This window comes from Azolla caroliniana, unplaced genomic scaffold, assembly GCF_043228905.1.
Source record: "Azolla caroliniana isolate FFs.n. ecotype wild unplaced genomic scaffold, voAzoCaro1.0.p SCAF_11, whole genome shotgun sequence".
Taxonomy (NCBI): domain Eukaryota; kingdom Viridiplantae; phylum Streptophyta; class Polypodiopsida; order Salviniales; family Salviniaceae; genus Azolla; species Azolla caroliniana.
In genome coordinates, this window is record NW_028230446.1 from 14,002,291 (window position 1) to 14,024,950 (window position 22,660).

General features: G+C 38.9%; 1 protein-coding gene across 1 annotated transcript; it reads left to right on the top strand.

Annotated features, from left to right (window-relative positions):
- The first annotated feature begins 13,703 nt into the window (after positions 1–13,703).
- On the top strand, positions 13,704–16,452 carry LOC147857875 (Single hybrid motif superfamily protein). Its single transcript, XM_087326657.1, has 6 exons — positions 13,704–13,883; positions 13,967–14,015; positions 15,471–15,597; positions 15,697–15,767; positions 15,861–15,933; positions 16,125–16,452. The coding sequence occupies exons 1-6, from the start codon at positions 13,706–13,708 to the stop codon at positions 16,242–16,244; spliced, it is 618 nt and encodes a 205-aa protein (XP_087182783.1). The 5' UTR covers positions 13,704–13,705; the 3' UTR covers positions 16,245–16,452.
- Positions 16,453–22,660: the final 6,208 nt, after the last annotated feature.

Genomic DNA, 22,660 nt, shown 5'->3' on the forward strand with positions numbered 1-22,660 from the left:
GATATATATATATATATATATATATATATATATATTAACGTCTTCTAAGACCAAATTTGGCCCATGAGACAATTGGTTTACAACAAAATGGGGTGTTTGCCCAATCATTGAAAAAAATAAATAGAACATAGACTAAAAGAGTTCTAGTATTGTACAAAACGTATTATGGTGTAGCATATTCAATAAAATAAATGGCTTTGTAGTAGGCCTAGTTTCATTTCCATCCAAGTCTCTTGAAAAGAAGTGGGAGGTCAAATGGCTTTGATGTGGGTGTAGCGCGTGGTCCCAATATAAAAGGTAACCCAACCATAGCTTTTAGGAAATGTAACTCACGTTCCCTTATCTTTTGAATCGTTTCTACACCACGTTGAGTTGCGTTGAAGCCCAACATCCGAGGGTGTTTAGTTGTTATTAAATTTTCTGCTTCAGCAAGGAAGAGCCTGAGTGGTGTAGGTGTGTCCACGTTCATCGTCTCCCCCTGTCCTTGGGTTACATATTGGTGAATATTAGAAAAGTTATTGTTAACATTTTGTCTAAGCTTATTCTCTCTATGTTTGTTTGGATAAGCTCGTGTCTGATTTTGACTTTCGACCCCTAGTCAATCGTTTGCTTTCCACTCGTGCTTGCTCCTGTGCTTCTTACTGGAGCCTCGATCTATTTTTAGCCTCTTGGCATTCCGATTCTATGGACTTTGCCTTTTCGGCTCGTTTGATGGGGTCGGTCTTTGACTTTCCTTCTTTCTGCTCGATCGCTTGTCGTAGTCATATCATTGTCCTTAGTGCTCCGAAGCGTTGTTGTGGGAGTGGCTTCGTTAAGCAATTGATGATGTTCACCTTGGTGTCAATCTTCCGTACTTCGAGTTTCTTCTTTGTTAAGAGATCCCGGATATGATGAAACCATACCTCAATATGTTTCGCGTTCACATGATAGACTGGATCTCGAATGAGGTGTATTGCACTCTGAGAGTTGAGTAGATGGTCAACGTTGGATGGTCGATTCGTCTTGTTGCTGAGAAGTTGGCTGACAGTCGGTGCAACTAGATGACTTCCTTTGGTACTATGTACTCAACCTCTATGGTAGACATGGCCGTGCACTCTTGAAGCTTCGAACCCCTTAAGTTACATATAAATTTGTATATGGTTTACTATTGTATAGTCTAGAGCATATAATACATTCAGAATATTCTAGTTTTTAGTATATTCTAGAAATATTCTATGGTATATTCTAGAGATATTCAACCTCAGAACTTGTATAAATATGTGTGTTCACCTAGATTACAATCAAGGTAAACAACACCAGTTAAGGAGTCTACCACGTGGGAATCAACGAAGAATTCACAAACCGATATCCCCACAAACCGGCGATCGGTTTGGGAAGACATCGTAGGAGGGGGGATAATGTCACATTCTAGACTCGAACCTTTGACCTATAACACACCCAATACATGGTATTAGATAAACCATATTTACGGCATAGGCAAGATCGGGTCGGGTTGCCACCATTGTGTAAATGATTCTTCCTATGGCCAATGCGTAGGGTATCTTTCCAATAGCTTTCTCTATTCATCTGTTGAAGGAGAGTCTCTGTCCAATAGTCGGATTGACGTCGGAAGCGGGGTTGATGCTGGCTTCGCGTTCTCCATGTCGAAGCGCTTCAACACCTTTTGTATGTAGTCGGATTGGGAGAGCCAGGTCTTTGCTATCCAATTTCTCTCTATTTGCATGCCTAGTATGTGTCGGGCTTGGCCAAATTCCTTCATCGCAAATTTGTCGTGAAGGCTTCGCTTTAGTTCTCCGATCTCTGCTCGATTGCTCCCTGCAATGAGCATGTCGTCGACATTGTCGAGGAAATCCTCGCGTGTTCGCGAAATGAAGCGGAACCACCGGGGTCCTGGACTGGAAGGATTCAAAGTTTGTACTAGCTTTAGCGAGAAAGTATTGAAGATAGATAGATAGATGGATGGAAAGAGAGAGAGAGATTGAGATAGAGATTGAACCACTGACTTTAGTTTTACAAGACAAGATACATCACCATTAGGATAACTCAGATCTTTGATTAAAAGTTTTTTCCTTACATCACTTGCCCCCCTTACACAAGCCTTATGAGGGTTTTTATAGGTCTATTCATGCTTCTAACATGCACAAAAACATGGGCTTGGATCCATGGTTTTTGGGCACATGGTTTTTCTTGTGGCATGCACAAAAACATAGGCTTAAAAACCATGGTTTTGTGCACACGGTTTTGTACATTTGTTTCCTATGGAATACTGAATATGACAAGGAAATATACAAAATTTAGACCTTGGTAGTAGCTTTAGTGGTAAGTTAATTTCCTTTTATCTTGGAGGTGCAAGGTTCAAGCCTTGCTTGCACCCCTCTGTATGCACTCAAATGTTACTAGGCTTTAGTATTACTTTTATATTTACAAATGTTTGATTGCACATCACATGTGCACATGTTTAACTTTACATCTAGATTTTCTTTTACGATTCTCATTTCAGTCCTATTTAAAACATGCTAGCATATGTGTGTGGCCTTCACCCCTTCCACACGTGCACATTGCACCTTCTCGATTTCGTCCGTTGCACACAATTTTCACACTGTTGCCGAAAATCTTCACGACAACGTATAGGATCAGATAGATTCGGGACCTGTCGGCCAATTACCGAGTGCACATACATGGGTCGGAGTTGGACCGGTGGTAGCCAAGCTACCAAATGTAGGAGTCAAACTTCTAGTACCACATTCTTGGCGCTTGTTTTAAGCCATAAAGGCTTTTCTTCAGTTGACATACGAGGTGACTTTCCTCCCCTGTCGCCGTGAAGTCTGCTAGTTGAGACATATAGATGTCTACTTCTAGATCTCGGTGTAGGAATGTTGTCTTGATGTCCAACTCCTCAAGCTCAAGATCTTTTGTCGCCACGACCCCAAGTAGAAGTCGAAGGGTGGTCATCTTGACTATTGGTGAGAATATCTCATCGTAGTCGACCCACGTTCCTATTTGAAACCTTTGACGACAAGCCGAGCTTTGTATTTGGGCTTGTCCGAATCGGATACATATTTGTATCTGAATACCCACTTGCACAATAGTGTCTTTCTTCCAACTAGTGATTCAACCAACTCCCATGTTTGATTATGATATATTGAGTCCATCTCGGATCTCATGGCTCGTAGCCATCCGACATCCGGCACGACTATAACTTCCTCGTAGGAGCTTGGTTCGCCTACGTCCATGTAGTTGACGTAGTCGAGGTCCGGTTGATAAAACTCTATCAGCCTTCTAATTCGTTCGGATCTCTTGGGTGCCGATGTGTTTAGTTCGGATTCTTCAATCACCTCTGTTGGTTGATCGGTATTTTGTGAACCATCTTCAGGAGTCTTTCTGGATGACTCGTCCTTGGTATAGGATTTCGGCGATTTTTGGTCATCCTCCCCTTATGCGGGGTCGATTGATAGAGGTATGTGTGCCTTGACCGGTTCAGCTCTGTCCTTTGGCACTTTAACTTGTTTGGGCAATTTGATCGTGTAGACTTGTCTTCACCTTCTATCAATCTCTTAGTCGAGTTGAATCCAACTAGTGGACCTCTTATCGAGTCAAATTCGATAGAGGGATCGTTGGCTTGGTTTTCTTCGATTCTTTGTCAAGTCGCCAATTAGCAATGGGCCCGGTTTTGGCCCGAACCAGACCGAACAGTTAAATCGTGGCTTAATGGTTTATTGGTTCAAAGATAAATAAACAATTTAGTTTCGTTTCAAATGTTATGGTTCGGTTTTGAATTTCATGGTTTGGCGGTTTATCGGGTTTGGTTTGGTTTGGTTTTAAGTTTCATGGTTTAGTGGTTTTTTAGTTTCGGTTTCTGTCAAATATTCCTAAATTTTCATGTCTAGGCTCTAACTTATTAAATTTTATATGCATTATATGTAAAGTCTCTTAAATTTGATTTATGATTATCAAATTTATGATAAGTATGATGACCAAATTTATGACGATTTTCTCACTCAAATTCATAACAAGTATGATAATCAATATCTCTAAAAAATGGTTTGGTTTGGTTCTAAATTTTCCATAAATGGTTCGGCTCTAAATGGTTCAGTTTAAATGACTTCATAAATTTTAAATAGCTTGGTTTGGTTTTTATTATAAATAAATGGTTTGGTATGGTTTCAAGGCCAAGAAACTGAATCGAACCGAAACCGAACCGGGCCCATTGTTATCGCCAATTTGGCCCAGTTGGTCAGTCCTTCTACGATATATTTGTCAAAGGAGACCTTTTTGTCACTTCTCTTAGGCTGATATGGGTTTGAGGATAGAATGGAGTCTTAATTGAAGACTACGTCAATGCTCTGGATTAATTTCTGATTCTTTGGGTCCTATAACCAATAGCCGAATTCCCCATCGGTTCCATAATCGAGAAATATGCACTTTGTTGCATGGGGTGCCAACTTAGTCTTTTTGTTCTTGGGGATGAAAGTGTAGGCTTTGCATCCGAATATGCGGAGCCTGTTGTAGGTTAGTTGTTTGCCTGACCATAGTGCTTGTGGCACCTTGAGCCGTACTACCCCGACAATGATAGATTTATCAAATAAATGACCGTCTGCAATGCCTTGGCCTAGAATTCCAGCTTCAGTCCGGATTGCTGGTGCATTGCCGTCACCCTCTCCTAGATCATTCGGTTGATCCGTTTTGCCACTCCATTCTACATGGGTGTGTAGGGAACGGTCTTTTGGTGCCGGATCCCTTTCTTAGACAGGTACTATTTGAAGGCTTGGGAGGTATATTCACCTCCGTTGTTGGATCGAAGTGTCTTCACTCGGTGTCCAGACCACTTCTCCATTTCGATTAACAATCGAGCGCTTCATCCTTTGACCTAATCGAGTAGGCCCAGACCTTCCGTGTATAGTCATCTACGAATGTGATGAAGTATCGAGAGCCTCCTAATGGCCTTTCCGGCATCGGTCCACATATATTTGTGTGGACCAACTCTAGGGGTTGTCATACCGTCTTATAATCGAGCGAGTGCAGACTTCGGGTCTGTTTCCCATAACGACAATGCTCATAGAAGTCCTTCTTCGATTGGAGTTTCAGGATGTAGCCGATTGCCATCAACCGGTCTAGTCCGGCTTGAGACTTATGGCCGAGTCGGCCATGCCATAGATTCGACTATGTTCACAGCCCCTTCTGGACTGATCGCCATTAGTGGGTATAAGTTATTGTACTTGTGCCCATTATTGATTTTTAGATTTCCTCGGCTGAGCATCCATGATGACTCATTGAGGGTCGTTCTGTACCCGGCTTCGACTAGCATGCCAATGGAGACCAGACTCCTTTTCAGTGTAGGTACGTGCAGGACTTGGTGTAGGGTGATGGTATTGTTGTTTGGCAATTGGATGGGGGTTTCGTTGATCCTTGCGATTGCTCACTCATGCCCGTTGCCTAGTCAGACTGTGTCATTGACGCCAGCTGAATAGTTCGAAAACCATTTGATGTTGGGGGTTATGCAAAATATGGCTCTGGAGTCCAGTAGCCACATTCGTGCGTCTTGCGCACTGTAGAGGACTTCTCCAATCATCGAGTCCTCCAGAGAGAGGATTTATCTTGATCAAGAGTCGACAACATTGATTTGGTTACCAACTAGAGAACGGTTCGATTCAGATCGTCCCAAGTTCCGCTCCAATTGCCGACCGTTCTCCTTCCTCTTGATCGACCAGCAGTCGGAAACATTGTGATCGGCTTTTCTGCAATGGGTGCAAAAATCACCTAGTCGGCTATTTCTCGACTTCGATCGTTGTCGGTCCTCCCTCTTTCTCGACTGACTGGTTCTTTGGTTGGTTCTTCTGGCTAGCTCGGTTGAGTAGTGGGCTTCTGCCGAGTCGTCAATGGTGAGGCCCATTGATTTTCATCGGATGTCCTCTGTGAGGACTTGACCGATCGTTTCGTCCAAATCTAGCTTTGGACAACTGTTGGCGAAAGTCATGCAAAATACCTCCCATCTTGTCGGCAAGCTCGAAAGTAATGCAAGGGCTTTCACTTCTTCTTCGAAGCAATCCCTTGGGAGGAGAGTTCAGATAACACCTCGCTGAAGGTGTTAATGTGGGAGGTTGTCGGATCTTTCTCTCTCATCTTCATATTGAACAACTGTTGGATCAATATGAGCTTTGATGAGGAGGATTGCTTCTCATAAACGGCTTAGAGCTTCTCCCACAAGGTAAATGTTGTTGTCTCTTTGACCATGTTGAAGTAGACGTTCTTGGCCAGATGCATTGGAATGGTCGACTTGGCTATTTCATCCAGCGAGCGCCATTCATTTGTTGTCATCGAGGCTGGATTGTTGTTGTGTTGTATTGCCTCGATTTGACACCAGATGATAAGTACATCTTGCATCATCTCCTTCCATAGGGCTGAAAGTTTTTGCCGTCAAACTTTCGGATTTCTACTCTTGTACCAGATGTAGAAGCCATGTTTTGTAGGAAGTAAGATTTTTTTGACCTGGTCCTTTCCTTAGGTTGATTCTTCTCTTCTCAGGTTTGTGTTGCTATTGCCGCCAGACTATAAATAGAGGCATATAGCAATTGTAATACGAAATATATTTTTTTCACTTGTTATTTCATTATAGAAAATTCATGTATATTCTAGATTACTCTGGAACATTCCAGAAACTTCAGGAATACTATTGCCGCCAGACTATAAATAGAGGCATAGTTGGGAGGCTTAAGACTGGCGTTAAACCGAATTGGTTCTTAATAGTGCCATATGCCTCTATTTATAGTTTCTGGCATATGGCACTATTAAGAACCAATTCGGTTTAATGCCAGTCTTAAGCCTCCCAACTATCCTTGTATTCTTCTTCATCTAATATACTTCTTGCTATCATAATTCTATATGTCTGTCTCTCCATCTCTCGTGATTCCCACACAATCTTTCCCTTCTCTCTACATGTAGTACTAATTCTCTCAATCTCTAGTAATGATTCCCTCTGCCTCTAGTATTATTCCTGGCAGTTTAAACCAAATTTCTCATCTTCTTATCCTCCCTTCCTCTAATACTAATTTTCTTATCCTTCCTTCCTCTAATATTAAATGGCAACGGTTAGTGCACAAGAATACCAATCCGTTTTCTCAGAGCTTCAATGCTTGAAAGAAAAATTTGTAGCATTAGAACAAGAAAATCAATGTTGGTTGGGGATCTTCAACAAATCAGTTTAGAAAAGAAGCAAACGCAACAACACAACGGGGAGTTGGCATTACACATGCAACAATTGGAAGCAACTATCATGTCGTTGCAACAACAAGAATCGAGTGCTCAAGGGATCCCCAAAGAACACAAGATTGGTCTTCCCATGAAATTCGATGGAACACAATCATAGTTCAGAGGGTTCATTAATCAGGTATGCCTGGTGATTCAAATGCATCCTTCTTGATATCACACCGATGCATCGTGAGTGGGACTAGTAGGCACATTACTTACTGGTATAATGTTAGCATGTTTCACCCCTTTGTTAGGAAAAGGATCTCCTTTGTTAAATAATTTCGAGGAATTTATTAGCGAGTTTAAAGTATGTTTTGGAGATACCGATAACGTTAGGATGACAATCAATAAAATCTGAAGACTACGTCGAGGAGATCGTCCGGCCTCAGCTTATGCTGCAGATTTCCATCTACTTGGCACTGATATCTCATGAGACGACCAATCATTGATGGAGCAATTTCAGTATAGCCTACGCAATGATGTCAAAGACTTACTCCTGACTTTCCCTGAAGAACCAAAGTTGCTCATAGAGGCAATCAGTCGAGTGGTGCGATGCGATAATCAACTTTTTGAACGACGTTCAAAACGGTAGTTACAAATGCCAAGGACAAGATTAGAGCCCACATACACATCAGTCGTAGCAAAATCTTTTCCAAAGGATTCATATCATGCGTCCTTGGCAAATACACCAACACCAATGGAAATCGACACAACATGTTGTCGCGGACCATTGTCGAAAGAGGAAAAACAACGACGCTGAGCAAATCACCTATGTCTATATTGCGGTGGTCCAGGGCATATTGCAGTAAATTGTCCCCATAGGCCAAGAAGATATGTAAATCAAGTAGTTGCTAGTACTAAACCCGAGTCTATTTCATTAGGAGTGCTTGATAATCATAGTACCCCAAGTTTATCAAACAAATTTGAAGTCCTCAGTCAACTAGAATAAGAGTTAAAAACAATTAAGTCCAACCAATATAGGAGTCGTTTCGTTGGACAACCCCGGATCTGTGCAACCTATTAGTGGTTCCATTCCTTCTAACCAAGTTAGCAAGGTGTTCTTAGATCAAGTAGAAGTTAGTACTAGAAGTGACCCTCCAATACATGTCTTACCACTCTTATATACCATACCTAATTCTTGCTTCATGGATAGGAATTTGGCTCAAGTTCATCAGATATCCCTAAGAAAGCTTCCTTGCCCATCATTCGTAGTAGTCATTGATGGTCACCCCATTGCTTTTGGAAATATCGTAGAAGAGTCAAAGCCAATTTGTGTTGTCTTAGATAATTTGGTATGTGCAAAATATCATTTAATATAATTACTAGTCCAAAGCATCCAATTGTCTTAGGATTACCATGGTTCGAATTACACAACCCCGAAATCGATTGGAGAATGAAAGAAATCAGGTATCTCCAATCTCAAGCATCCACTCATAAAATTTCAACCATTTTGCTACATCAATTGCATGAGGAAGGACGAAAGGAACCAATGTTTTTATTCACAATATCAGTGAAACCTTCTAGTATCATTAAGGAGGAGTCAACAATTCAACTTCCAAAGAAGTATCACCATTATGCCGATGTTTTTGATAAGGTAAAAGCTAATACTCTTCCTCAACACTGACTATATGATTGCCCCCTTACTTTACAACTAGGAAAAGAGCCATCGTGGGGATCAATCTACAACTTGTCACCCATTGAGCTTGAGGTTCTTGAAGCCTACATAGACGAAAACTTGGCAAATGGGTTCATTCGACATTCGAAATCTCCAACCAGCGCACCTATTTTCTTTGTAAAGAAAAAGGATGGATCACTTCGTCTAGTTGTGGATTACCGTGGCTTGAATAAGGTCAGTATCAGAAATAGGTACGCACTTCCCCTAATCTTGAGTATTTTTGAAATGATTAATGGTGCAAAGTTTTTCACAAAGATCGACTTACGAGGAGCATATAACCTCGTACGGATCCGACCGGGAGATGAGTGGAAGACAACTTTCCGCACCTGATATGGGCATTTTGAGTATATTGTTATGCCATTTGGGGTCACCAATGCATCAACAGTTTTCCAACATGTTATGGCAAATGACATTTTTCGAGATCCTTTGGACAACTGTCTGATCATCTACCTGGATGATCTACTAATTTATTCAAAACACAAGAAGAGCATTATTCTCATGTACAATTAGTATTAAAACGAATACGAGAACATGGCCTTTATGTAAAACTTGAAAAGATTTGTAGTTTTGATTGTAAACATGTGGAATTTCTAGGCTATGTCATCTCCTCTGAAGGAATCTCTATGGATTCAACTAAGGTCCAAATGGTGTTAGAGTGGCAGACTCCACGATCAGTGTGAGATGTGCAATGTTTTCTAGGATTCACAAATTTCTATCAAATGTTTATACAAGACTACTCAAAGCTTATTTTGCCTCTCACACAACTCACAAAGAATGGGCAATCATTTGTTTGGACTAATGAAGTGAATACTGCTTTTGTGGGTCTCAAGAAAGCATTTACATCACCTCCTATTCTAGCTCATGTTGATATGTAAAAACCATTTATTATTGAAGCAAACACGTCATATTTCGCACTTGGTAGTATTTTGTCACAACAAGGCGACGATAAGAAGCTACATCCCGTGGTTTAGGAATTATTAGCTATAGTGGATTCCTTTGCACAATGGAGACATTTTCTAGAAGGATCTCCTAATCAAATCACAGTATTCAGTGATCACAAGAACCTTGCCTACTTCTAGAATGCTCGTGTATTAAAGCTTGGTGGGCCCAATTTCTCACTCATTTCGACTTCAAGATTGCAAGAAACAAGGGAAGGCAATGTCACAACACAGTGACATGAAATACATAGTTGGTGAGGATTGAACCTAGTTGGGTTACATATTGCACCAGTCTTAAGCCACCCAACTATCCTTGTATTCTTCTTCATCTAATATACTTCTTGTTATCATAATTCAGTCTCTCTCTCTCTCTCTCTCTCTCTCTCTCTCTCTCTCTCTCTCTCTCTCTCTCTTTGGTAAAAGCACACAATTATATTAATTGTATGTAAAATCCACTTAGTTACAACACTTCTTAGTTTCCTCTACCTATCATATGCCTATGTAGGGAGAGGGATGTTCTTTAATGCTACTAAAAAACCTGAATATGCATTTGAGGAAATGATCCCCACATGCTCTAACATCCAAAAATTCCACATGAGAATACCTTTAAGCTTCTTTATATAGGCTTTCACCCCATGTCTATTATCAAACATGAAAGCATTACACATATTCCAATTGTGTTATAGACCCCAATAACATAAAATTTGGAACAATATCTCCATCTCATCATTTGATCCATTTTGAACATATTGAGAAAAAAACCATTGTTGAGGTCTCTCTCTCTCTCTCTCTCTCTCTCTCTCTCTCTCTCTCTCTCCCCCCCTCCCTCTCTTGTGATTCCCACACAGTCTTTTCCTTCTCTCTACATCTAATACTAATTCTCTCTATCTCTAGTACTGATTCCCTTTGCCTCTAGTACTATTCTTGACAATTACGATCCTCATGAGAGATTAAAGTGTTATCAATCTCATTGTTGTACCTAAGGAGAGGTAGGTTATTAATGTCTAGGTCGTTTGCAAGAAGCCAACTCACCACATTGCTATACCAAGAGTTACTATCTCCGGACTCATAGAGTGTTTGAGATGCCTCAAAAGCTTGGCGAGATATCCTATCTTGTGGTTGGTGATGTATCCTATGAATAAAAACTACAAGTTGGAAATGTGCTTCTACTAACATCGGTGGTAAAGTGAACTTTGCACTAATAATGTCATGTGGTACTGTCGATTTGCTTCAGAGTTGACGTGATAACATCGTCACCATATGGCCTCTCTAATTGCATCTACATGAAGAGATAGTGGCCCTAGAGCCCAAACCATTGATGCATACCTAGGGGAAGGGGTCAGTAATGAGTCGAAGAGCCACCCCTTAGTCTGTGTCTCTTGAAAGTATGCTTTGTGGCATTGTCTCTTTAAGAGTGAGAGGGATGTATATCCTCTCGTTAGTCTACCTTTGGCTGCTTGTGCCATCGAAAATTTACTTGAGTGAGCAGTGAAGGTAACTCCAAGATATACATATGATCCAACTACCTCAATTGCTCTATGAGAGATGGTTAGGTGACATTTAGTCCTAACTCAAGTAGATGTGTGAAAGATAAGGACTTCAGTTTTTCCTAGATTCACTATCAATCCTCGTTGTGTGCAAAAGTCATCTAAGCCATTAAGGTGCCTTTGTAGGTCATGTTCAGACTCAGAGAGCAAAACTATGTCGTCTAGATAGAGTAAGAGACTAACTTGCATACCCCCAAGGACTACTCCGTTGCCTCCCTTACGAGCAATAAAATCATTGATCTCATCAAATTTGTAGATCCCAAAAAGAGTCGATTATAGGGAGCAACCTTGTTTCACACCAACGGTGCTAGTGAAGCAATTGGATAGGACACTTGGGCATTGTACGTACCCGAAGACTTCCCAAATCATGTCATCTGGTATCTCTAGACTTTTAAGCCTATCAAACAACCACTCTCTAGGGACTATGTCAAAGGCTTTGCAGAAGTCCACAAAACAACAATATAATTTCTTCTTGTGAGCCTTTGTTTGGTCAATTAAGCATCTAAGTGTGACGATATGGTCAATAGTAGAGAAGGCTTGTCTAAATCCAACCTGTTTAGGTGCTCGAAGACTTAAGGTCTCCATATAATCGTTGAGCTTTGCTTCCATTAATGCACCATATAATTTCGTGAGCGTATGACCTATCATAATGGTCCTATATGTATTTGGGTCCATGGTGTCCCCTTCTTTATGTATAGAGGCCACTGTTAAGCATGTTAGCCTACCAACTTGCTTCTTAACGGTTGGTTACTTCAATATGCTCAACAATCAACACATATAGGAATGTCATACCCCCCTTAACATGTGATAAACTCCGAGTGGTTCCATGAACCTTGTGTCCTCATAACTAGTTAGGTCTGAGCGCATTCTAGTCTTTGGTTCATTGTATATAAAATGTCGAGGAGTCGTGTTTCGAGAGATTCATGATATATATATATATATATATATAGACTATACATATATATGTACTGTATGCATAGAACGTAATATTCGTGTTCGTGGAGGCATCCAAACGTTTGAATACGTTTGAAAGGGGAAAAATGCGTGGTCCTTTTTTTCCCCTTTTTTTGTATTTTTTTTTTTAAGATACGTTGTCGCTTCCTCTCTCTCTCTCTCTCTCCCCACACACACACAGAATCATAGTCTGCATACTTTTTTGGGTGGGAGGTGAATGAACTCTGTAACCCGAATTAATTAGTAATGAATGGATCCACAAAGGAATGAATGGCTTCCCAATTCTGATGCGATATGAGATCTTAAAGGGGGCATTTCTCTAATGAGGATGTAGGAGACACTCCACACTCTCATTGGTTTTTCTGCTGCACCAATCCAATGGGGGACTTTCGGTGGGGTGTGGGCAAAGCTCAATTGGAAGAAGAGAGAGAAAATGGGCGGGGGGGGGGGGGGGGGGGGGTGGGCTATGTCTGTATTTTTATAGCAAAAAAAAAAGAGAATTAGCAAGAAAAAGGCAGAGAGAGAGAGAGAGAGAGAGGATCATTCCTGCACAGGGGAGAAAAGAAACACCTTTTTTGTGTTTTGTCTCTTTTTTGTTCACTTGGGATTTTGATTAATCGGATAATCAGAACAACGAGAAAGATGCTTGATTAATCATCATCATCATCGTGGCGACAAACACATGTGATCTATACATACTTGCACACTAATTTACAGCTTCTCAAGAGCATCAAAGAAAGAGGTTACACCCCATTGGAAATTACAATGGAAATGGTTGATAAAGAGGAAGATGCTGAAAGGTTATTGAACTTGCAAAAAGAGCGAGAAATTTTAATACTGAAAATTCAAATGATATCCTCAATAATAGTATGCAAGATGAGGACATTGAAGACAGTTATGTTGTTGGTAGTAATGAGGCACATTCTAGTGAGAGTCCTCAAACAAATTACTATGTCAATTGAACTAGTAGAATTTTTTGTTAGTGTCATATTTTCTTCGTATTCTCGAATATAAGCTTTATGAGTTTTTGAATCTTTGATGATAGTTTATAATGACATAGTCCACTTGTTGGGATTGAGAGTGAATCAATATATAATATAGGCCATATTCAATCCAATCAAACTTGTCAATCCAATCCAACTTGGAGATGATTTACCATACACGTATGATACGTATGGTTCATTCTATGACTGTATGTATATACATGGGTGTTTTTTTTTTGAGGAATGCTCCTGTTTTGGGGATACTTTGGTGAAACATGGGAGGGGGGCTATTTTCGTAAATTGGGAAAATATATGCATTTAAAGAAGGATCCATCACTTGTGAAGAAAAAAGGTCTTTAGAGAATGGAAGAAGAGAAACCTCAGAGCGATGGCGGAATAGCTCCTCCTTCCTCCTCCTGCTCCTCTTCTTCTTCTTCTTCTTCTTCTTCTTCTTCTTCCTTCATCTATCCGACTGCTCAGGAACTTCCTCCTCGACCTCCTCTTGCTATCGACTATAATTATGAACATTTCTTCGTCACAGGCAAGTGCAATACCTTGTTCTTTTAATATTTCTGAGCTCTTCGTCTTCTATAAATTTTGTTCTTGTGTTTTAAATTCATGCAGACTTTATGAAGGAGATGCATGACCAGTACATTTACAGGCACAAAAACGGGTAAGTCTGGTTCTGTTTCTTTCTGAAGCATTCTCTTGTTTTCCAGTTTCTTCTTTCTGAATCTTCGTTTTGGTTTTGTTCCTCTCAATCATGCCTTGTCTCCTAGTTTTCCTTCTCCTAATTATGCTCGTATCTCGTTCTTTCCAAATTATGATTTTGACGCCTTCTGAATCACGTTGATAGAAAGTAGTTGAGGAGATTAATTGTTTCTTTGTCTGAATTGATCGAAACATAAGTAGTGTTCGGGATAAAAACTTCCGAATGTCGTGATTTGCAATGCATAAATTTTCTACAAATTTATAATAAGGTTGTGTTACTTTCTCATCATTCCTGGTTGAGATAGCCTGTTGGAGATACCCAGTCTCATTCGTGTAAGGTTTTGGAACTTTTTTATGATCACCTAGATTATATTGCATGAAAAAGTCACTCAACTGGTTCATATTAAATATATTCTGGATGTTCTTGCTTTGAACACCAGTGGTACCATACATTAAATGATGTTGATATAGAAGATATATTTTTGAAATCACTTGTGTTTGCTAAAAAGACTTGCACAATGTCCGTTGTATTCTGAAGGTAGTACCTCGGAGAATACTTTGTTTTCATAAAAAATTTATTCTCTTTGTGATGACAACACAAGGGTTTTAGCATTATTTTTTTAGCATGCCATGAGAATTCCCAGGCTTATACTTTGTATTCCTTAAGTGATGATGATAAGCCTGGGGAATAATACATATTACTTCAGCATAAGATGAGGCTGCTCGTGCTACAAATTTGCATCAAGATGATACTGGTATGTAGGATTCAATGCTCATATCCAATAGTTTTTGCAGGAGTTCTTGGTAGTTGAGGATATGTGAATGAAGCCAAGCCCATTCATTAGCGTACCATGGGAAAGTTCATTCCTAATTTTGCATTACAATACCGATACACAAGATATAGTTTTGCACCAAGAATAAAGGATTATTATATACATTTTTTGACATTTCACGATAATTTTCACCTAAATTTGCATCATGTCTCTGATATGTGAGTTTTGTGCTTGGGAATATATAATGTTGCAGAAACCTTTTAATTCTCCTTATGTCTACGTAATACAACCTCAGTTTTGGAAAATTTCATAGTAATTACATTTATCTACATTATAATGCCTGATGGACATGAAAGAATAACAAAACCACCTTGCACTCACAAGGTAACTGGTTGAACATTATTTCACAGGGTGTAGCAAACATTCTTTTGTTTATGGAAAGTAAACCTTGATGTGTAGATCGTGTATTTATAACATACTAAATCTGCATTATAAACTTGTTTTGGAAATTGTTGGTTCTAGTAGATTTTATATGATTGAAACTTTTCTTGAAACAAAAACATTTTCTTTGGCTACTTTGATGAGTTATTGTATCTATTGTGTTGATGAACGTCTTCATTGTATTTGATGTAGTTTTCAAAAAGATTATGTGTTGTAGGATTGGCTTCAACACACATTGCACTGGATGGTAATGCTTCCATCACCACTGTGGATTTCAATGTTGGGAAGCAAAATAGAACTGAAATGAAGGTCACAGGAAAAAGGAAAAAAGTGAGTGTATATCAAGGAGTGACATTTTCTCTGTAAAAATGTGTAATCTTTATATTTCTTTGACAATTATTTTGCATATTTGGATCAATATTGTTGTAGGATGCACATATCCTGGAACCTAACTCCATACTATGCAAAATCATTTCAAATGACAACACTTTTGTTATCCGGTATCTCTTCTTAAATGTCTATGACAATTTAATGACAAAATGTCCCTATTGTGATATCCTTCATTTGATTTTTACTGTATACATTTGGCGCAGATGTTGTATAAAGGGAGCTCTTTTGGAAGTCAATGAGCGGCTCCTAAAGGAGCCATCTCTGCTTAAAACAAAAGTATCTCATTTTCCTCTAATTAAAGTACATGTATCATGCATAATGTCTTCATCAATGCATTCATTACACAGCGTTCAGATAGTTCGTGCATTTCACACGGTCTTCATGGATATGCTTCATTTCATATCTTCGTATTTTCTATTAGGCGAAAAAACTTACCATTCGATTATATCATTTCATTTATTTTATAGGCTGCTAGTGAAGGTTACATAGCCATCATAATGCCTCGGGGAGATGATTGGAAGAAGGCATCATCATCTCTTCTCACAGCTAAAGAGTATGAAGAGAAAAGGCCTTTCCAGAAAGCATAGTTACGTTCTTCATGAAACACCTGGAAGATAATTAGAAGTAAACTTATTCCTCCTTTCTTACCTTTTCTCTTTGCAATACACTGTATGGTGTTAGTCTGGGACAAAGATTTCATTTGTGCTTCACAGCTAAAATCTCCATTGCACCTCCCATCTTAAATTTTGATTGTGAATGAATTTTTAATGTTCAAACAATTGACAATTTTTCTGATTTTTCATGATAATTTCTTGTCTATTATCAACCTAAGAAATTGTCTATTCCTTGAAGAGGCCAGAGTAGGAATTTTCTTTTTTATGAAACCTAAAACGGAAACAGTGAAGTAAAAAAATGTTATTCTATTTTAAGTATGCATAAAGCTGCATTGTAAACATTGGTAGTTTGATAACAAATATTCTCCTTTTCTGCCAAAGAATTTTGTAGTTAATGACCATTGTTAACTAAGGCTCACTAGTCATCAACTCATCAACTTCCTCGACCTTCGTTGGGTTGGATGTGTAACTTCCATCGTGTAAAGTGCTTAGAGAACATATTTGTGTAATAGTTCAGGAGGGGAAGTGTGCATGAAATGGACAAAAGAAGCAAGGGAATGATGAAAAGGAAAGTTAGTGATAGGTGAAGGTAAGGTAGGAAGGGGAAGAAGGTGAAACAAAAGGAGAAGTGTTCAAACTAGTAGTGAGGCAAGAGGAAAAGATTAAATAGATCAAAACCACAAAATCATATCCCCTATACATAGAGAACAAATAAGAGCATGAGGCTTGAGGTGAAGGTAGTCAAGGGTCAAACAAAAAAGAAATGTGTGCATATACTCATCAAATTCAAAAAGGAGTGCATATACTCAATGAATCGAAAAAGGTGTGCATAAATTCACACTACTAATCAACTGTCCCTTAGGTCAACCATATGAGATACAATCCCCTCATTGGGGATAACTACGGGCCCACTAGTGGAAACATTTGGACTTAGTGGCATGAGGACACTATTAAATCACCTAGGGTAACATATTAGGCAACAAATTTACAATGATGCTTACTTGCTTCTTTGTATGGACTCTTTCCCATTGTATAGTTAAGGTGACCTTGTGAGAACATTTTGTTATGATGGTGTTGGCAAGTGATCCTTTCGCGAAGTTGTTGACACCTACATAGCAAAAATACCTAACACTTCATCCTTTTTCTTTATAGTGTACACCTACACTCTTTGAGAAAAAGCATCAACAAATGGTACATAGTAATGTTTTCCTCCCATTGAAGCTGTCTTGGAAGGGCGCATCATAATGGACATAATCTAGAATGCCCATAATCTAGAATGCCCTTGGTATTATGGATTGCAGTGCTGAATTTCACTCTTGTCTGCTTGCCTTTAATACAATGCCCATAGAACTCAACTTTCTGGTTTGCACTTCTTTCAATAATCCTTGATTTGATAACATTTTCATGTATTTGTTACCAGCATATCCCAAGCGGTTATGCGGAACTCTAGTTGCATCTATCTCTCCATCATTCATAGTAGCAACATTTGATGATGTTGTAATAACTGCACTTCCCTAATCGTAATACAAGTTATTGCTCTTTCGAGTTCCTTTCTGTGTCCCCGATGCTACGGATATGATTTTCATTACTTCAGTTTTTAACTTAACTTCAAAACCATTTGCTCCCAAACATCCCATGGAAATAAGATTCTTTGTCAAGGTTGGTACATATTTGACATCATTTAGCATTCTGAATAATCTATCATCATTCTTCAGACAAATTGAGCCTTTACCATGCATTTCACAAGGAAACCATATCCCATATCCCATAACTATTGTTGTAGGTTGGGCCATATATTGGTACTAGGGGTATTGTTTTGCCCCTAACACTAACTATGCGTAGGAAACCAAAATTGGGTTGCACATTTGTGCTAGTCTTGAGTCCTTAATTACTTCCAAATGCACCACATGGCTAGATTCCCTTAAAGGTGTTATAATGATTGGTTTGTTATTGAAGTTAATCACATTAACCTCATAAATATGGCTTAAGGTATTAACGACAATATTCACACATCATTAATTACATTTATGTAATAGAAAATCAAAGCCCTTAATGATCTTCACCCCTTGTGCCAGATGACCCCATGAGGTTCTATTGGTCACCTGAAAATGTATCAATATAGGTAGTATCTCCTTATTTCTTTGTGCATTCTAAATCTTAAATAGTTCTATTCGTGAACTAAGTACCAATAATGAGTAGAAGAAAGTTTCCTACTCCTAATTATTAGATTCTAACTAATTAATTAAGCAAAACATAAGGAATTATAAACCAAAGAAAAGGGGGTTCTAAACTACCCGTCCACACCCCAACGATGATGTGAGACGGACCCAAACCTTCTCAATGCCCTATACCATCGAGGGTTGATGTGAGTCATACCTTTGATTCTATGAGGATTGTGCTGAGCTACCAAGAGCCACAACTAGGCTGTCATAGTCTGAACATAAGTCAAGCCCCCCTTATAAGAAGGTAACTAGCCTTCTTATATAGGCAAAAACCTTTGGCCCTAGTTCGTTCACGCTTGTCTACTTTATGTGAAGTGGTTTAGTGATAAAATACTTAATAGTTAACTAACACTATAGAATTCAATATTACAAGTCATACCTTTGTTCCTTTTAGAATTAACCCACACATATCATAAGATCAAGGAAAACTATGGAAAACCTAGCGAAAACTATGGAAACTTATGGTTATGGATGTAACAATTTCCCATCCTCTCTAGGTCAAATCCCTGGTGGTCTTGTTCATGTTTCACATGCATGCATGTATCTTCATGGTAAAGTTTCCCACACATGAGTGAAATCAAAGGACGTGACCTTCATTTAGGTCTAATTCTCTTTCTACTATGAGGTGAACCAACCTTGTCATGTTTTCTTTAGCTCAACCGACCCTTCACCAATGAGAAGTAGTTCTTTGTTGTCATTTTTTATCATTAGGTTGATTTTAATAATATCTTTGCAAGGTGTCCACTTTTTCAATATTTCGTTTGTCTACCAAAACAATGTCCAAAAAAATATAATTTCAATCCAAAATGAATTGTTCTTCTAAATTCTTTTTGCGCGAGGCGGTCTGAATATTTCAAGTGATACCATCCAGACATTTGGGTTGAGATCGTCCGACGTTGAAATCAAGAAATTGGTGAAGGATAAAAATGTTAGTACGTTTTGCTTCTTCTTTAAATTCTTATGCTTTTTATAGAGATTCTTGTACTTGACTTATAGGAGAGAAATTTAAATGAGAAAAAGGAAAAAGAAAAATAGCAATAAATTACAAAGGCATCAAGTGATTAGATCAAAATAACTAGATTAAGATAGTAACGTGATTATAGAAACATGTGAGATTGGTTGTCTGCCATTCTCAAGCTACTAACACTAATATATTATAACCTAAGCAAACTTTTTGTATGCTCTTGTAAATATCTAAACTAAGAAGTTTATATTGCCTCAATATGGCCTTTAGTGTTGAATGTAATAAGGTATGATCCATCAAAGCATACATAAAGAAACAAACGACACTTCAATAATTCAAAGATACACTTTGTACAAGACGAAAAATCATTGCATAGCTACATCACATGTTTGCATCAACTTTGCTCTATATGTGGCTATCATCAAACTTAGCGTGACTATTACATGACATTACACTTTGTACAAGACGAAAAATCATTGCATAGCTACATCACATGTTTGCATCAAACTTTGCTCTATATGTGGCTATCATCAAACTTAGCGTGATTATTACATGAATTTTCCAAGAAAATAAGCAACTCCTTAGTTCAAGAAGTTAGTTAGACCCTTAGTCATTGACAAGTTTTATGTTACACTCATAATTTGTGATGATGTTCCCGAATCAAAAACTTTGTTGTAGACCTTGAACTATTATTTACTCATGTTTCGCATCTAGATCCATTTGATGTAGTTTTTTTTTTACCAAAAAAGAATATATTCCATTAGTTAAAATGTCATTCAGTACACAACTTTAGTCCCTTTATCAGGTAGTCATTACCTAATTCCATATGGGCGACATCACTTATTTATCTTAGACATCACCTGCATTCAATAGCCCACATGTTTGGTCTCTATTTATTTATCTCATGTCATTCACACCCCTCTTTCATCTAACGGGAGGAGGGAACAACCATCTGGGTACTACGTATACCCATTCCAATTTCTACAACCATTGGTGTAGTACACCAACGTTTTCTAAAATTAAACCTCATTAATTCTGAAGCGTCATCTCTTCCATCAATCCGCCTATGTTGTGCCCTCAATGTAGTTATTAATGTCTGCCATATTAGCTTAATAGATTTTGCTAGAGGTCGTTTGTTTGCTAAAAATACCCTGGTACATCTTGTCATCCATATGCTCCATATGGTAATGGGTGCAAGCAACATCCATAGATCTCCAATTTTTTGCTTCTGGGCACTAACTATAGGTGCCCTGTTATCAGTGATCAATCGAATAGTTCCATTCTCCCCTCTGTACATTGCTTTGCATGCGCTATCAAATTTCTCCACATCATCAGCAAGATAGTTCCAACAAGCATGTCCCCATTTGAGGGTAAATGAGCTAGAGGCATGACATAGCAATCGTAATGCCCTTCCTCGTGACATTCCCATAGACAATGGGAAATGCTTTCTAGTTGTCCACATGCACTACATCTAGGGTCTACATTGGGGCCTTAGCCCACGCCCCTACCGGCAAGGCTTTATGCGCAATAAGCCATAAGCACATCATTATCTTGTGGCTACCACTGTCATGCCATATCATTTTCCAAAATTTATCTAATCTCCTTTCACTAATGCCTTCCTATATCCAATATTTATGTGCTGCAAATCTTTGTGTTCTTGCTCTAGAATAATTTGCCTCCCGATTTTCATGTTGTACTTGAAAATTTGAACCAACTTGGCACCCTCAATTCGTCCTTGACTACTCCAAAAATACATCGTTGCATCCCATGATAGCTTATCTGCATGCCCTTCTATCGGCCAACACATTGTCGTCGGTTTGATCTCACTCAGCTTGGGGTCAACCATCATATCCTTTCATTTTTTGCAATTAACCTAATTGGTCTTTCAGTTTGATAGGTTGGTTGCTCACATATTGCCATTCCATGCTCTATTTTGTAGTAGCATGCCTCATTAGATCCAGCTTTCATTCCCTTAATTCCAGTTAGATAATTTCCAACATCTATAAGTCTTGTCCATTCAATTTTGGGGGGACTTATAGCTTCATCTTCCAAGGTTTGCGTGCAATGGAATCTGTAATTCTCGTTAGCATGCTTTTACCCTTGTTTATCCTCCATATTCTAGCCTTTTGAATGCCCACATCATTAGACAGAAATCTCGTCCAATCCGCTAACGCATTCCCTTGGGCATTGATTAAGTTAGCCCGTTTGAAGCCTGCTTTTTGTCCTATCATCAACCCATCCACATCTCTGGTCAGTGGGTTCCAAACAATAGGCATGTACATTCGGGCATATGCATCATTTCTCCACCTACAAATGATTCCCTTTCTAATTCCTTGTCACGTCTTCATAATTCTAGCAGCACATACTCTGCGTACATCCCTAGTGTTTGGGTCACATTTCTGGCACAAAACCCCAAAAAGAGCTCATTGGCCAGCTTCCACCTTGTCTTGGTAACCACATCTTTCATATACGTTTCCAAAGAATTTTCCAAGGTGCCTCAAGTGGTTGCAAGCTCCTGACCACCAATTTGCCTACCAAGGCCTTCGTTTGCACCACGGGATCTATTAGTCCCACCCCACCTTCACTTTTTTCTTGTATAAGTGTGGTCCATGCAACCTTTGCACCAACATGAGTTTCCTCTGTGCCCCCCATAAGAAATTTCTAATAAGCCTTTTTATCACTTTCATTGACTTGGGCGCGATTATCCAGCATGCAGCAGTATGCCATATAATGGCCATTAGAACTTGATTTGCAATCACAATCTTGCCTGCAAAGGATAGTTGTCTTGCATTCCAGCATATTAGCTTCATTTTTATTTTGTCCACTAATAGATTGTAGTGTTCTGATCTGTAAAGAATCGGATATGATTCTTGTGTAGCGGAAGAGATGTATGTTATGTGTATGTGTGAGAGGAATTAGAGAAGAGAATAGAAACACAAGATAGATAAGCTAGAGAAATGAAATACTCAAGAAGAAGATGTATATTCACAAGTAGAATGAGAAATGAATATGTAGCATTACAAGGAGTCTCAACCGACTTAGTATGAAGTAGGAGGGTGCTTTATATAAAGTCACCCTCTCTCTTCATCAACTTTACAACAACCACTCTCTCTCTCTTGGGGAAGGTGAAGACTCATAGTCATGGGGAATATGTAACTCATTAGTTATGTGTCATAGAATATGATTCTATGACACATAGTTAA